The sequence below is a fragment of the Pelecanus crispus genome, chromosome 5 (genome assembly GCF_030463565.1).
Source record: "Pelecanus crispus isolate bPelCri1 chromosome 5, bPelCri1.pri, whole genome shotgun sequence".
Lineage (NCBI taxonomy): Eukaryota > Metazoa > Chordata > Aves > Pelecaniformes > Pelecanidae > Pelecanus > Pelecanus crispus.
In genome coordinates this window covers 84556064-84572165 of record NC_134647.1, presented here as the reverse complement: position 1 = coordinate 84572165, position 16102 = coordinate 84556064, and the positions used below count along the sequence as shown (strand labels likewise).

The window sequence follows — 16102 nt, the reverse complement described above, 5'->3', positions numbered from 1 at the left end:
TCATGAAGCCAAATAGTGTTTGAGTGACCGTTTTTCATCACTGTAGACTAGAAGTAGGTACCTTAACTAGTTATATCGCATCATTCTACTAGTTAAAGCATTAACTGTATAAAAGTATCTGTTAAAATAAAATAAAACAAGTGTCACCCCAACCCTTAAGGAAACAAAAGAACCTAGCCTTTCTCCTTAAAAGCCAACACCAAAACTCTTACCAGTGACGTTTAAAAATAGACTAGTTATCTGGAGAAATCTGGTGGGATTTCCTTGCCCACAGAAGTTTAGTTGTCCAGAATTTCATGTGTAAAACCAAACCTCCAGTTATATCAGACAGAACAATTCTCAAAAAATGAAGATAATGTATGGACAGGAAAGGACCAGCCACTCCCTATATAGCACCTAACCTGTCTTTATTCCTGCATGCTACTTTTGCACACTAGCATTGTACTTCTGTAGAAATAAAGGCAGTTATTTGTCTCTAAGAATGGGCATGCTACTTCAGTCAAGCTGCCCTTTTGGTTTGTGTAACATACTTCCACACAGAGCTCCAGTGTAAAGGAGTTCCTGAGGTGACCTCATGCATTCTCAGATAACCCATGTAGTATTAGAGGTGGAGAAAGAATCATCCCTGTGAAGGATCAGAAGGGAGTTTCTAGTACACAAGAGGCCCTGGAGTATGGGTTTGGGTTTTTTTTTTATTACTTAGAGATACTAACCTCACCTCATGTTGGTTTATGTTACGGTTTTTTTTTTTAACAAATAATCCATATCTTATGAAAGTTAAAATCCAGTATCAGTCCTGTTTATTTATGCTCATAGTTTCATTGTCACAAACGTATCTATACTCATCCAGGTAAGATGCACAAAACTGTATCATCAACTCCACCATGGATTCTTTGTTAATTCCTTGCATAAAATAGTTCTAGTCATCATTCTTGCAAATAACCATTTTGAAGCAAAATGATTTTGTTTCATGTGTAGTCACAAGATAAATTTGGGGAAGCAGCTGTATGCAATGAGTATAACTCTGCTACATTTTTAAGGAACACTCTTGGTCAGTAATTATAGATATTATTAGGCATAATTTAGAGGCTACGTTATCATTTATCCAGTTGAGGATGGACTTCCCTTTCCAAATCACAGCTGGGCGCAAAGATCCCAACTTTATTAGATTTTGTACACTATATATCTTCATTGCCTCTTCAAAAGAGGGACAAAATGTGAGAACACGTCAACAAACTGTCGTTCCATTTGAAGCAATTTGAGTTCATTTCATCTAATTCTGTGTTTAAAAATATGTTGGCCCTAGGTTTGTTGGCAAGAGAGCAAGTGCACTTCTAACCTTTCACCCGAGGAAGCTGGTACAGGGACGAGGGTGATGTTTTGCCTAGGCCAAACTTACGCTTTTTTTTTTTTTTACTTGCTCAAGGGTTTTCTCTCAAGTCAGGGAAAACTGCAAAGGCGAGCAATACTGTTTGGGCCTTAGAGCATGTAGTTTAACTGTGGAATTCCTACTGATGTTAATGATTATCAGGGCAAAATGCATACTTTTTTTCCATGCATATCATGAGACCCCAGTTCAACTGGTACTTAGACTATATTCCTAATTAAGGGCATATGACTAGTCTTCCTGGGCTCAAGAGGAATTCTTACGTATGCATGAGTTCCTGCTTTTGTACTGTTAAGAAGTGGGGCACGCAAAATTCAAGAAGAAGAAGAAAAAAAAAATCTGTTAAATTTGACAATATTTGCAAGAGTCTGCGGTTTTAATTTGCTTCTCTAAACCCTGAATGGGTGTCTTCCTTCTACTTTACTCTTTGCAAAATGCAATTGTTAAAAATTAAATCATAGATCCAAATTTTCTAGTTATTATAGTCAATTTCCTTCCAGACATCCTTAGTAGGGAACCTTAGTTTCCTTATTATCAATGAATTATATAGTTAAAAAACTATTATTTAAATCTTGTGCCAATATTTCAATGTTCTTTTGCTTTTCTCTTTTTCTCTTTCTTTCTCTCTCTAAGCCCCTTCTTTGTTCTGTGGGTTTTCTTTTGTAACTCCTCCAGACCTCAGCTTTGTTCCCCCTTCCTCCACTCCTTTCTGGTCAGGTACTGCTTTACTGCTTTTATATTTCTTCTAAATTTGCTTCTGTTGTTTCTGTATGCAGCAGGCAAGGGAAGGGACGAATCTAATACTTCAGTTCTTCTCGGATTCCAAAAACTGAGTTATTACATGTTGTTCTTGGACTGTAACAAAAATCAAACTCTTAAACTTTTGAAAAAGTGTGTATTACAATAAGCAGTTTGTTGCAAAGCTCAATAGTTGCAGCAGATTCAATCAGTGATCAATTGACCATTAATTTGCTGTGCAGTTGACATCTATGAGCTATATATATTTTAATGTATTTGTTCAAATGCACATGCCTGAAAATTTCACTGCTTGTACGTAAATAATATGTTCGTCCCATCCCTACAGCAAACCATACTGCAGCAGCATCTTAGAATACGATAGTTTTTTTGTAGAAAATGCTTTCTTTAAATTCTGCATTAACATTGTTAATTAATTTTACCCATCTGTTTTCTAAATATTGTTTTCTTTATTCTCATTTAACCATCTCTGGCTTTAATGCATGCGAACATTTAAACTAAGAGACTGCATAAAAATGCTTAAAGTAGTAGCAGTGGTGGTCTCAATTAGTGCATCAGTATGGCTATGACTTGCTCTGGTCCCTAAGAGCTAGTCTGCAGAGGTGAACTGCGCCGCGGGGCAATTCAAGAAGAATTTTGCTAGTAGGAAGGTAAACGCCTTTGAGGAGCGTATGGAAGGAGCTGCTACGGTTGAGAACGCAGCGTTCACTCACGTTGCGCTGACAGACCTCTGTGTACAGGGGGTGGAGGACTTGGCGTAGGTTGTGCAAACCAGGACAGAGGCTGGTGCTTGCACTAGGGGTAGGGAGGTGTCTAGCGTGCACGAATGCGGATGTGGCCGTCATCAAGGTCTGACTAGGAGGGCTGAGTGGGCAGCACGTTTTACGCCTGCCCCATGGAGGTCATCCAAATTGCTTAGCGCTCCGAGATGGTTATTTAGGGCTTTCCATAGTTTCTAGGCGAGGAAAGGATGTAGGTGGCAGCTCGGTAGTAGAATGGCTAGCGTGCTTGCTTGTGCTGAGAGTGTCTCTGATGATCCCTTCCTCCATTCATGCCAGGGATTTTGATCTCAGTGTCCTATACTGCTCTGTAATGTTTTGCCAGTCAGTTGTTCACTGTTCTGGAGTCTGTTTCTTCCATTTCTACCTCTTTACACATAGATTTTTTTGGGGGGGAGAGGGCAGATCCTTTTACTTCCTTTCAGTAGTCACAACACTGAGTGTCCAAGCTTTAAGGCACTCTTCCAGTTGACATTTATTTATACAAAGGGACACATCTGTAGAAAAGATGAATAGAAAGCCATTCTGGTATAGCCGTTTACCCTGTGGTCATGACATTCAGCTGGAATGTCTGAAGCACTCACCTCATTTGAATTGGAGAACACAAAGGAGTTAAGTTTTGGCCCTTTATTGTAGGTAAATACTGTGAGCTTCTATCGTTTTGGGCGAGTATAGAAGATGACCTCTTTCATTCAGCTGCACAGTACTTGATCGTAGAGTCTGTTCTTACTGCAACTGCTATCTGTTACATGAAAAAAATAGTGTGAAATGTCCTATAGTGATAGAACAGCAATCAAGACTCAGGGTTACTTTAAGCCTATCACACATTCCCATATATTCCCGTATATTGTTTCAGCAAATTATTAATTAGATTCCTTTTTTTCCTATGAAAAACTGCTGTATCAGAAAATTCTTAAGTAACTGTAACAATAAGTAAGGATTCAATGTCTTGTGTATCACAGTATGCTGTGTAAAGTATTTCTTTATACAAGTACAAAATATTAAAGGAAAATACTGATTAGTAATTCTTAATTTAAGCTTATCTACCTGTTTGGGATTTTATATTCTGATATATAGGCTACATTACTCCATATGTTCTCAGTAAAACCATCTTTTTTAAAATAGCCAAAGAATTTGCTTACATTAAATGAACAAATACTTACTTCATGATATTACAAGTACTTTTTTCAAAAGGATCTTCAGAGCTGCCTTAGTTCTGCTGCTATGGACATTGGTAACACAGAAGGGTTAAGGCAGCTGCTGAGCACTACCGGAGGTGCTGCCTGTGCTTGTATAATAGAACTGAGGTTTGGTTAAACAGTGCAAGCAAATGTACACGGCTTCGGGGAGCATGAAACCAACACACAAGAGCAACCCTTAGGGCATATGGCTGCAGAATTACGAGGAGGCCATACCACAGGAGAGAGAAACAACTGCTCACAGCTTTTATAATGATACATTGGCCCTGGTGCAATTTAAGCACATGGAAATGTGAGCTAGACCAGCCTGCTGTGATTACATGGACCCTCTTGTTTGCACCCCAGTTCCTTCATCAGCGACCCAAACTGGTATTAAAATTCATTTGCAGCACATCTATCTCACCATCAATAAGAAACTTCTCCAACATACTCTAGTGTGAATCAAAGCTGACTGTAGTTCCCTGTCTTCTCTTCTCCTCCTGTCTGCAGAAGGAAAGGCTAGGTTAAGCAGAAGTATATTTTACTCATTCACACGTGTACCTTTTATTCACCTCGCTCAGATTTCTCACTCTATTTCCTGTTAATCCTCTGAGTATCTCCCTCCTAATATGCAAGACTTATTTATTACTGCTTTCTCAATAGCTTCTTTTCTTGTTTCTCACTTTTTCTTTTTTCCCTCTTTAGTTTCTAATTCACATTCTCCTGCTGGACACTTTCTTTCCATCAATCTCTGCTGTTAATCCCATTCTTGTGCTCCTTCCTCATTCTCCCAGTAGCTATCCTCTTTCACTCCGAGTTTCTTCTCTCTCCCATTGGTACAGATGTCCTTTCCGCGTGCTGACTGTCTTCCCTCAAGTTTCATTTATCCTGGGACAGCTCTGATTGGAAATTCAGGGCTGATAGTCTCTACTCAAGTTGTTTTTGTGACTGTGTCACCAGAGAGATATGGTTAATATTTTTTCCAAAATTAGTACTGTCATTTTCCTGTATTCCATCTCTCATCTGGCTTTTATATATTTCCCATCATGAGCATCACTTTTATTTGAAAATATGGGTGTTGGATTGTAAATGAACCTAAATTTTGCTACTTTCTGCCTCAAGACTTTTGGAGGTATATGGTTTTGATTTCTCTTGCTGCTTTCGCCTTTTTCTCTCTGGCTTCACAACTTGAAAAAGAGTTAGAAGCACACCTTTCCCCCAGATCTGCCCCTCTTTCTTTTTCTATCCTAATTGTCCTCAGTATTTTCCCTCTTTATTCTTCTTCCATGCATTTCTTCGCTTAGTTATTTTCTTCCATTTTTCCCAAATTTGTTCATCTTTGCCTCATGTAATCTTCTTCCTTGCCCCTTTATCTCCTTTCCAGAATCAGAAATGATACCCTGCTCCCCAGAATCACTCCTTCCATCCTGCAGTGCTTCCCCAAATCTGCCAGGGATATTGCTGCACACCTATAAATGGTTCCTGACCTTGCAATCAATAACTGCTCTTTTTTTTTTTTCCTTTCTCTGAAACAATTGCTGCCCATGATGTGCTCTTTCCCTGTAAAAGTGATTACTGAAATCCTGATGAGGTGTAGGACATAGCATTCATGTTGGAATCTAAACAAGTATCATCTACATCTGACTTGCTTAGAGGGGAAAGGGTATCTTTGAACTTCAATATACTTAATATACCACATAGATTTTTACATCTTCATATTGTAAATAAAAGCAATAAATTGAGATGCTGATTCTCTTTTACATGGCATCCTGTATCAAGTATCTGATAAGCATGCTCTACATAAGCAGTCTGAAGTGTTGGACTAAACTTTAATGTCATGATATAAAAGAGCGCATAATCTGTTGACAAAACAGTTTTTTAAACCTTCTGGTTTTGTGATATATCTAATAATAATTTAAACATAGAATTTGTTGTTATTTTAAAATAAATTGTTTGTATTGTCTCTGTAAGCTAAAATATTTGAATACGTAATGATTTTCATATATTTGATACTATTACATAAAAGCCTCTGTTTCTGTGAAATGTCCCCAGTGGGGTCAGAAGAAATCTTAAATACAAGCAGAGCTGAAACTGTCAAGATTTGCTAGCTCATTTGCCATGTTTTGTGTTCCTGATTTAAATTAAAGACAACCAGCTATAAACTGCTAGTATTACATTGTTGAAGGCATTTCTAAAACTAGAATCTTAATGGTATTTCCTAAAGATGATTGGGAACGTCTAAGAAATTGGAAAGGGCTCTGAGAAAAAAGGTGATTAGATGTAGATTGTATCAAGTCATCCATCATGATCATATGATGAATTCTTGTGAAAACTTTTCAGTAGGAAGCTTGCTTGTGCTCATAAATTCCTATCCACAGTGACTTACGTAGGAAAACAATTGCAAAAGAAAATGGCATTAATGGAAGAAAAATAAAAAAAGAATGCTTTGGCCAAATAGTCCGACTACAAAATGCAGTAGAGTAGTAGATGCTTTTTCTAACGAGCTCAAATCAAAGGCCTTTATCTGTTAGGTGCCGTGCCCACTTCCTTCTCATTGGAAGAGTTGACAGTTCCTTCTGCGAGTTTGGGCATTCTAACTCAGGGTTAAAAACATAATTGCCTAGAAAATTATTTGGGGGGGGGTGTGTGGTGGTTTTTGAAATGAGGCTTTTTTCACATTTGCTTTTAAAAAATATTTCACAACTTTTTATTGCTTAAAATGTCTGGGCTTTACATTGGCAAAATGCTTGCATACTGGTGTAGCTTAAAATTTTTAAGTATTGATTTCACTGAAACTTAGGAAAAAATTTGTAAGGATTTTTTTGCTTCATGAAAAGTTTTGTAGAACAAATTCATTGGTGATTTATAGAATAAACTCCTGAAAAGAGTAGATTTACCACAGCCAGTGTTCATGCAGATTGTAACAAATGATCCATACAAATTTCCTGTGGAAACTGTTTACTTTTTTGCTCATGCTGATGTTAGCTTCCAATTTTAAGTGCATTAATATTTAACTTGGGAGTTGTTTTTGAAAGAACATCACCTTATTCTGTTTGTTTTGCTTCATTAGAGGTTTAAAGTTAAATCAACTGTAAATGCTAATAATTCTTTTGGAAAGAAACTAGTGACCTGTAAAATATGTTGATGCATGTAACTGGCAGCAAGCTTTATTGTGAAGCACAAAAATACAATAATTGCAAATGTATTTAGTAATTTCATGGTGGGAGATAATTTATTTATGGTTCATCTAGTTTGACTTTTTTCTAAAAATAAAAAGAACTATTAAAAAAATCACATAAAATCCTTTCAACTTTTACACCATTCACCTATGTTTAAACCTTCTTGATCTGTGTAGTGCAGATGCTTCCACATTTTCGTAAAGTTAATGCCCGTGGTGTTGTGAAATAATAGTTTTATATTTTACAGTACTGCTGTTTACGTTACTTTAATAGCCTGCAATTAACAAACCCTAATAATATGAATGCCTGTTTCATTTCAGTGCTAAGCCCGAAGGTGATAGGCATTGCCATAGCCAGGTATGACTTCTGTGCGAGAGATATGAGAGAGCTGTCCTTACTGAAAGGGGATGTTGTAAAAATTTATACAAAGATGAGTGCGAACGGCTGGTGGAGAGGTGAAGTAAATGGAAGGGTAAGGTGGTTTCTTTTTTTCCCCTTTGTCTCATTTTTGCCTTCACTGACAATGATTTTGTAAAAAAAAATAAGGTGTGTTCCTATATCATAAACCTTCTCTGTACATTTAAATTCACAAGATGCAGCGCATTCTCATCCCTGTTTCATAGGAGCCAGGCAGAACTCTTTCCAGGCAGCTTTCCCAGCACCTAAATTAATTGGTTATTTAATGTGACCTCCCAGGCTGAATATTTGGGCAAGATTATATGGTTGGAAAACAACCAAGATTAATAGTACAGCTACAGCTGAACTTTCTTGAACTGTGTTGCACACATGTATTTGGGGTCAAAAGCTCGGGTTCCTGGTGCTGTTTAACACAGAATGATTTCCACACCTTTCTGCCAGACTGCAATGCAATGGAATCACCCACCTTTTTTATAGGAGGCAGCTGCTTCCATCTGTAAAACTGTGGCTCATATGAAGTGGCATGTTTAGCGGGGATTTTTACAAAGTCACTTTACACTGCACTCCGAGACTTGCATGGAAGTACAGTTTCAGTTTTGACCTATAAAGGCTAGATTGTTTCAGTCTTAGCGTACTGCTTTTTAATGCAGATTAGTCAGAAGTATTTGAGGCTGCTGTTTCCATGTCTAAAGGGCTGAGATGCAGGGTCAAGGAATGCGAGGTGGAAGAAAGTAAATTGGCTGGAAGCTGGAAATGAAAGTTGCAAGTCTGGTTGAAGTAGATGTCCAGATTTACTACTTCATGCAATTTGGAGAACTCGGGTTTTTTATGTACATGAGCCTGGTTATGGTCTCAAAGTGAAATGGTCAATTAGACAAGAAGAAATAGGGAAGCAGAAGAAGTAGCAGCTATCCTATATACATTTTACATGTGAAAAAGACTGAGCATCTCATGCTAATGCAGCTGCCCGCATCCTAAAGGACGCCCTGTTATATACTAGCGTTTTTTCTGGTAGCTTTCATGGCCTGGACTTGAGATCATAAGCTCACCTCGGGAGATATTTTGGCAAGGTAGTCTAAAACAAAATTTATGCAGTTACTCCTTCCAGTCATGCTCTAAGTTTGGTTTTGAGGTCTTTCATGAGTGTTAAATTGACTCAGGTATAAAGAAGTCTGAGTGAAAAACTTAAAGTGAATAGGTAAGACAATAAGAAATATATGACATTGCTTCCCTCTACGTCATATATAATCCTTATTTGACACATCATTCATTTCAGAATGGAGATAACGTTATCACTTAGGAAGTGTAAAACACTGGACTCTGCTTTCCAGTTCCGTCTTATTTAAAACTCCATGCAATGCAATCAAATCAGTCACTGTTTCCTTTGTAAGAGGATTCCCTGGACCTGACTGAAGCTTGTTAAATATTTAACTCCTCATTCAAAAAATACCAGCACCCTGTAGTAAAACTACTGCTCTTGGCATTTCTAGACTTTTTTCTGAATACTTAGACTTCCAGTTTGGGCAAAAAGGGTTTTTTGGGGGGGTGGAGGTGTAGATTTAGTCACCAAGTCATCACATCTGCAAGTTATTCTTTTATTTAGGGTACTTACCCTAACTGTATCAGGTCAGTCAAGTTTATCTTTGTAATCTTACTCTTTTATTTACTGAACAGACCCATCCTTGTTTTGCTTAGTTCAGCCATTTAAAAAAAACCAGTGCATCTCATGTATTATTTTGTTCTGCTTTTTCCCTTTTTAGGTGGGCTGGTTTCCATCAACTTACGTTGAAGAGGACGAATGAATTAAAAACTTTCCTCTGCTGACCAGCAGTTTCAGGGATTGTAAAAATTTAATATCGTCAAAGTGTTACTGGTCTTGTTAAGTATTTAAACAGCATTTTTTTGCCTGTCTGAACCTTCCGGTCTTAATGTTGGGATTTATGCAGAAGTTTGTGCCGACAGATTATTATCTTGCCCAGAGCTGTGCAAGGAACAACCTGCCGGTTTGCCATCACTGGGGATCAGTACAAAATCCAACCCTCACCTTCCCAGAAGACCTCTGGAAAACAAATTTCTTTATGCTCCTTTTCATTTCACCCTCTACCACACCATGAATACTAGCTATGGCTGAGTACCAAGTCTCTTTTTTTCTATTTAACATCTGTGATGGTACAAGGAGATGAAGGCTTATTATTCCTTATCGCTGCACACAGAAAACAGAGTTCAGGCATTCCAGGGGGCTTAAAGTATCGTCTGTAGACTTGTCTTGAAACATCAAACTACTTTACTTATCACCTTGCAAACAGTTTTACACTCACAAAAACCTTCTGAAGTAAATATGAATGTAGTAAACACGAATAGCATTCATGCATATACAATTAGTTAACTGACTACTTTGAGGTCCTGTCTAAATCTTCTAACAATTTGTTTAAAGACAACATTTTAAAAAGGTGTAGCGATGTGGCATTGCTTGAAAAAGCATCCACGAAGTGGAATTGTGGGATCCTTTCTTTGTCATCCCAAGTCTTTTTGTGTGAGGTTTTTTCATTTAAGCAGCTGACCATAGATGAGCAACTGAGGATAGTCACAACAAGATGAGTTTTAAAAAGTTCAGCATTAACATTAAATAAATATTGTAGACCTATTCTGTAGTTGAATACACTAATGCAAGATGATGTCACTTCTCAAGAACAAAACCGTTTACCTTGACCCCCTGATTGATTCAGATGAACTCTGATGCTTCCAGCTCTAAGCTGTCTTTTCCTATTTAGACAGGAGTTCCTGTCACCTTCTGTGCTCTTACAAGGTAATGTAAAGGGAACCTGCAGACTTCTTTGTGCCCTTTCCTCTCTTGTTCCCTGGGATGTTAACGGCAGCTCAATGAGTGAGTGGTCTTGTTGCAGTGTTATGAACATCACCAAGGAAAAAATGTGTCTAGGTTAGCTAGCTTGAAACACGAGGCCTTGTAAAGTGGTGTCCACCCCTTGGTGAGGCAGTGTTTTAATATGGTTATGGAGGGTCAGAAGTGCTGTAGTTACAAGCTAAAATAAATGTGGGTGATGTCTTCAGATGTGCAGTTTAGATTATTTAGATAATGTCTAACCTGGCTTGGAAACTTCTAAGAAAATAAAGCTCTTAAATGCATTTTCTTTCTAGGGTAACATTGACCAATCAAGAAAGTTAATTCATCCTGTCCCATATCCTCTCTTTTGCTTTTCCCTGTCCTCTTTTCACATAGGCATCTTGCAGTCAGTGTGCATAGACACTGCACAGTTTAACACTGCAGTTGAACACTTCCCACTCTACAAGGAACATAATATCCACTGTTTGCCCACAGAGCAGAATCTGCTAGTCCATATTTCAGATTCTTTTTGGCTGTCCCCAGTATTCTTTGCTTCTTTCTGGCCTCCTTCTGGCCATCAGGAAGAACCAAGCCCAGCACAGAGGATTTACAATGATCCCCTTCATCTCTGCAACCATCTTACCCATCTGCTACACCTAGCATACACTGCTGTGTGACCAGGTGAAAGAGAGGATCTTCTAATTAGAAATCCCCCACTTGTGAGATTCAGCCTTGCAGGTGAAACCCTGCTGATGCTCTAACTTTTCAAGGATTTACCTCAAAATTATGTAAACTGTGATTGTGTTGAGTACATTACTTGATGGAGCAATTGAGAGCATTTGTAAATATGTAGATTATGCATAAAGTGTATTTTGTACATGATGTGTACAGCAGTGTAGACTAGGGTGTACCATCTTTGATCATGTTTTGCCATGCAGTTTTATTGTCTGTTGTGAGCCTGATCCTATATTCCTTAAGTAGACAAAGTCGATTCTGTCACAGTTTTGCCTGCTCAAGGGGTAGAGGAATAGGCTCTAGGCCTGTGAAGTGTTTAGTGCTTTGCTGTCATGTAGTTGTGAGAAGAGGCAGTTTAATTCAATACAAGTTGAGAAGTACATCAGTCATTTTCAACAGCTTGGTTTTAGAATCGTTTTGAGTAGTCTCTCCATCCTAAAGTTGCTGTAAAGCTTTTAAGCAATTCCTGAGTCCAGTAATCAGCCTTTGAGAAGAATGAAAGCCATAGCTAAGCTTACGTCTGTGGCAGAAATCTACACGTCATTGTCTGTGTTTAATGCCCTGTATTGATTGAGTTAATGCTGCATCTTAAACTATATTTTGAGTACCAAAGACTTCCTAAATATTCTGGAGCGTCTCTTTCATGTGTTGCTTTTGCCTGTATGGAAGTTTTGTTGTCATGCAATAATGGGAGTTACAGTACTTTAATTTGTACTATTTTGTAAATATGTTAAATATAATAAATTGTTTAATTTTTTGTTTAATGGTATGTGTCAAAATGCGTAGTTGGCTAGTATGAAGGTTGTGCTTTGTTTGTCTAACCACCTTCTCACTGTGAGCAGAAGTTGATCATGTTCTGGTTTGGTTTCCCAGATTTGTATAATCCTTGTCTAGCTGTAAAACTGAGCTGTCAATGTAAATGGGATTGTATAGCTTTCCTTGAGAGCTTTTAATTGTCGGGATACTTTGCCTTCTGCCACATCCAGGAAGGCGGCGGGGTTTTTGTTTTGTTTTTTAGTTATAGAGAACACTGTGGAATCAGTCATATACTATTGATTTTTGTCTGTCAAAGATGATACTTGTAGTTTTTTGATAGAAAAAAAAGTTGTTCTTAACAAGTTTCCTTTTATGTGTCATGTTTCATAGCAATGCCCTTTCTCTTCCACCTTCTGCTTTCTCCCTCTTCATATGTAAATTAACATACAAATTCAGGAGCTCAAATCTGAAAATACAGTCTGTGTCTAATTTCATGGGCTACTTGATAACCTTTTCATGGTGTAACCCATTCATGCATTTTTTTACAAGATAACATTCATTATTAATATGTTTATAAAAATATTTCTGGGCAGGTGAATTAATTCAGCAAGGTCAGCAATGACACAATTGCAATGTTGTTTCATTGTGTCCCTTCTGTTTTTCAGTAGCAGAGATTTTCTTGTGGAACTGCCCTTCTAACAGATAATTATTAAATTTAATGAGGCATTTACAGATCTCCACAGATATAAGGCATAATTTTTCTGTTACCCATGAACATATCACATAACTAAGAGTCACATCTAACACAAGATGCAAAAATGTTTCTCAATTAAATTCTCTTGTTAACAATATCACGCTCAGTCACAGACATTCTCCTTCCCCTTACAGGCGAGAAGCGATGTGTGTCCTCTGATGGGTGAGAAATTGAGAAAGCACTGTAATTAGGGCATAAGAACAACTTGTGACTGTGTTCCGAATCATTTTTTCAGTTGTAAGGCTTGGAAGTTTATTTGAAAATCTCAGCTTGAAAAAGATCTAACTCGAACAATGAAAATTACGCCAACCAGGATACCTTTCTCCTTTGCCTCACAGGCAAACACTGGATGCTCTATGAAGGAAAAGGTCGATTCTCAAGTTTTTAGCAGTTCATAAAGGTGAGAGAGAAGTGCTGTGTAGAAAAAAGTGGGGCTTGTTTATACAAAATACCCATCCTTGGACCCAGGTTTTGTTCTGTTGACTTTGATATTCAGTGCAAAAATGTTTGTTTCTATTTCACAATCAATGTTGCCAACACTTTGGAAACAGAGCTGCAAAGGCAGATATAATTTATGCAGTAGCACTGTCATGCAGTTTCACCAACTGTATTGACACTACAGTAAATTAACTCATGTCTTTGCTATAAACCGGGCTGCTGAGAGTCTTGCATGACTATTTTATATGAAATTCAAGGTCTTCTGTTCAGAAAGCACTGCTTATTCCATCTGAGTGACTGAGGAAGCACTCCCTCCTCTCACTTTTATTGCTGAGCATGACATTATATGACATGGAGTACCTCTTTGGTTAATTTGGGTCATCTACCTGGTTGTGTCCCCTCCCAAATTCTGTTCCCTGGTGGGGAGGGCACAGAGTGAGAAACAAGAGGAGGCCTTGAAGCTGTGCAGCACTGTTCGGCAATAGCTAAAACATCAGGTACTGTTTTTGTCGCAGATCTGAAACACAGCGCTGCAAGAGCTGGTGTGAAGAAAATTAAGGCCATCTCCACCAGACCCAGGACAGCAGGCATTAAGGTAAAATGAGAGGCAGAGATGCCGTGTGTGTGCAGCGCATGGCGCTTTAGCAAGCCACAGGAGTATCGCTTCTCATCAAATTCAGGTAGGGTCATCACTGGCACGCAACTTTGAATCTTGGAATGTATTCATTTAAGAGAAGGCAGGTAATACATTCCCTAGCCTTTCTTGAAATGTGCCATGGAATTTTAGCTCTTACCTAGGTGTCCACTATATGGAGGAAGGGTAGTTGTGAGTAATTTTAACTTCATAAAGCTCTGAGATGAGATGTTAATGATACCCACTTTTTCACCAAATGCTGAAATGTATGATGCGTGTATAATGAGCTAATAGAAATACAGAAAGGTTTAAGCATCAGAAATTGACTGCAGAAAGGTGATTCATAGCATTATCTTAGCAACTTCCTTTTCAAGAACAAATAGCCATTTGTTTTTATAGCAAATGAGATTTGGGCTTCTAGTTTAGTTTTATAAATCCTGATCTGCTGTAGTGTATTCTGCCCATTCATTATACGGATCTCTGCTGCTTACATGACTGTAAAGTTGGATTTTAAGCCTCCTGAAATGTTTGAGTTGCTGTTTGAGTTATTGGTGACTTTTTCTGGGTTACAGTTTTTTACCTGGTAATGTGCTTTTCAGAAAATATGCGAGTTCATTTTAAAATGTTGCAATCTGACCTGAAGTAAACTCATAGTTACAGTGAACGGTAGGTTCGGAGGTGGCTTTTCGCCAAGGGGCATGAGGTGGTTTGCTTCTTTCAACACTCTTCTTTTTTGTATTAATAGCGTAGTAGGTAGCTCTAGGAAGAACGTTAATAGAGAAGATCAGAGAACAAGAAGTAAAAAGCTGATGCCATACCATATGTGTTAGAAACAACCTGGTGTGTGATAACTTTTCTAAACGATTGCCCAGAATATTAAATGGCTATTGATAGCATTGGATTGGAAACAGAAATTCTCTAATGCTTCTGTATGGGAAAACTTTGCTAATGTGGTAGAGGGATCAAGGACCCTTGGACTTGGTCCCAGTCCTACCAGACAACTCAATAAATCTGTCTTCAATTAGTTGTATTTTTTCCCAAAGCATTTGAAAGGTTTCCTCAAGGAGATGCAATATTGTTCCTAGGGTTATAATTCTTACTCTTGTGTAAGGCTAACAGAAATATGTGTAATTGAAAGAACCTTTCTCTCTGGTAGTTTTACAGTTAGTGTCCCCGTAGCTTGTAAGCTATTAATAATGTGGAATGTGCCAGGAGGTCCCCACCCTACTAAGTTACTGGATGATGTACAAACACCTTTCCTACCTGTTCTCCCAGATATTTTGTTTTTTGAATCCTGAGTTTGTTTTCCCTTCCCCTTCCTGTCAAGTGCTATTTACAGTTGGTATCTCAGAAAGGCCAGTTAGTTGCAGACAGTGTGAACGCAGTGGCTTGGGAGCTTTTTCTCCTTGGTTTTCCTCCTGCTTGAGATAGACTCAGAATGGCTGTAAGGACGGTACAGAAAACTTCTTGTTTTAATGTAAGAGAGGGGAACGCTTACCTCAGAGGCATTTGTAGGCCAGTTTTGTTCTCCCAATTTGAGGTATCGATGAGGTATAATGAGCTTCATTAAACTTGGACTGCCTTGTGTTGTGATGGATGAAAGATTAAATTCCCTGGAACTGTGTGTTCTGTAATGTTCTGGGTGTGACTCTTCAGTGTCATCTAATTTGAGTGTTTTGGCTGAAAGAGCACTTGAATGTACTACACGCTGAAGGAGAGGGTTGCTTTCATCCATTCTCCACCCCCCCACCCCCCCCCCCGCCCCAAATCACAAATACTGTTATAAAATTCAACTGAGATGTCATAAGTATATAAGTTGTCAGGAATATTAACGTGGGAAGAAGAAAAATATAGGTAGATCATAAAAGCAATCATGCCTGATTTTTGTTTGGGTAATATTAATTGTTGAGGGAAGGGTAGGATGGGACTTTCATTACCTATTATATCAACTGCTCTATTCTCAAGAACAATTCCACGTAAAGGCTGCAATAGCAGGTCTTCTATTCATACTCTAATTTAAAAAGAGAGATTTATTGTTTTTACAATTGTGTAGCAATGTAAGCATATCATAGCATCACAGAATGCTTTGGGTTGGAAGGGACCCTTAGAGCCCACCCAGCCCAGCCCCTGCAGTGCCAGGGACAGCTTTAACCAGCCCAGGGTGCTCAGAGCCCCGTCCAACCTGGCCTGGGATGTTCCCAGGGATGGGGCATCTCCCACCTCTCTGGGCATATCCAGTTGGATCAG

General features: G+C 38.4%; 1 protein-coding gene across 1 annotated transcript in view; it reads left to right on the top strand.

Annotated features, from left to right (window-relative positions):
- Positions 1–10791, top strand: part of VAV3 (vav guanine nucleotide exchange factor 3) — a 170042-nt gene extending 159251 nt beyond the window's left edge. The window contains exons 26-27 of the mRNA XM_075710568.1: positions 7600–7751; positions 9457–10791. Coding sequence (XP_075566683.1) covers positions 7600–7751; positions 9457–9498 — 194 coding nt within the window. The 3' untranslated portion in view covers positions 9499–10791. The remainder of the gene's footprint in view (positions 1–7599; positions 7752–9456) is intronic.
- The last annotated feature ends 5311 nt before the right edge of the window (positions 10792–16102 follow it).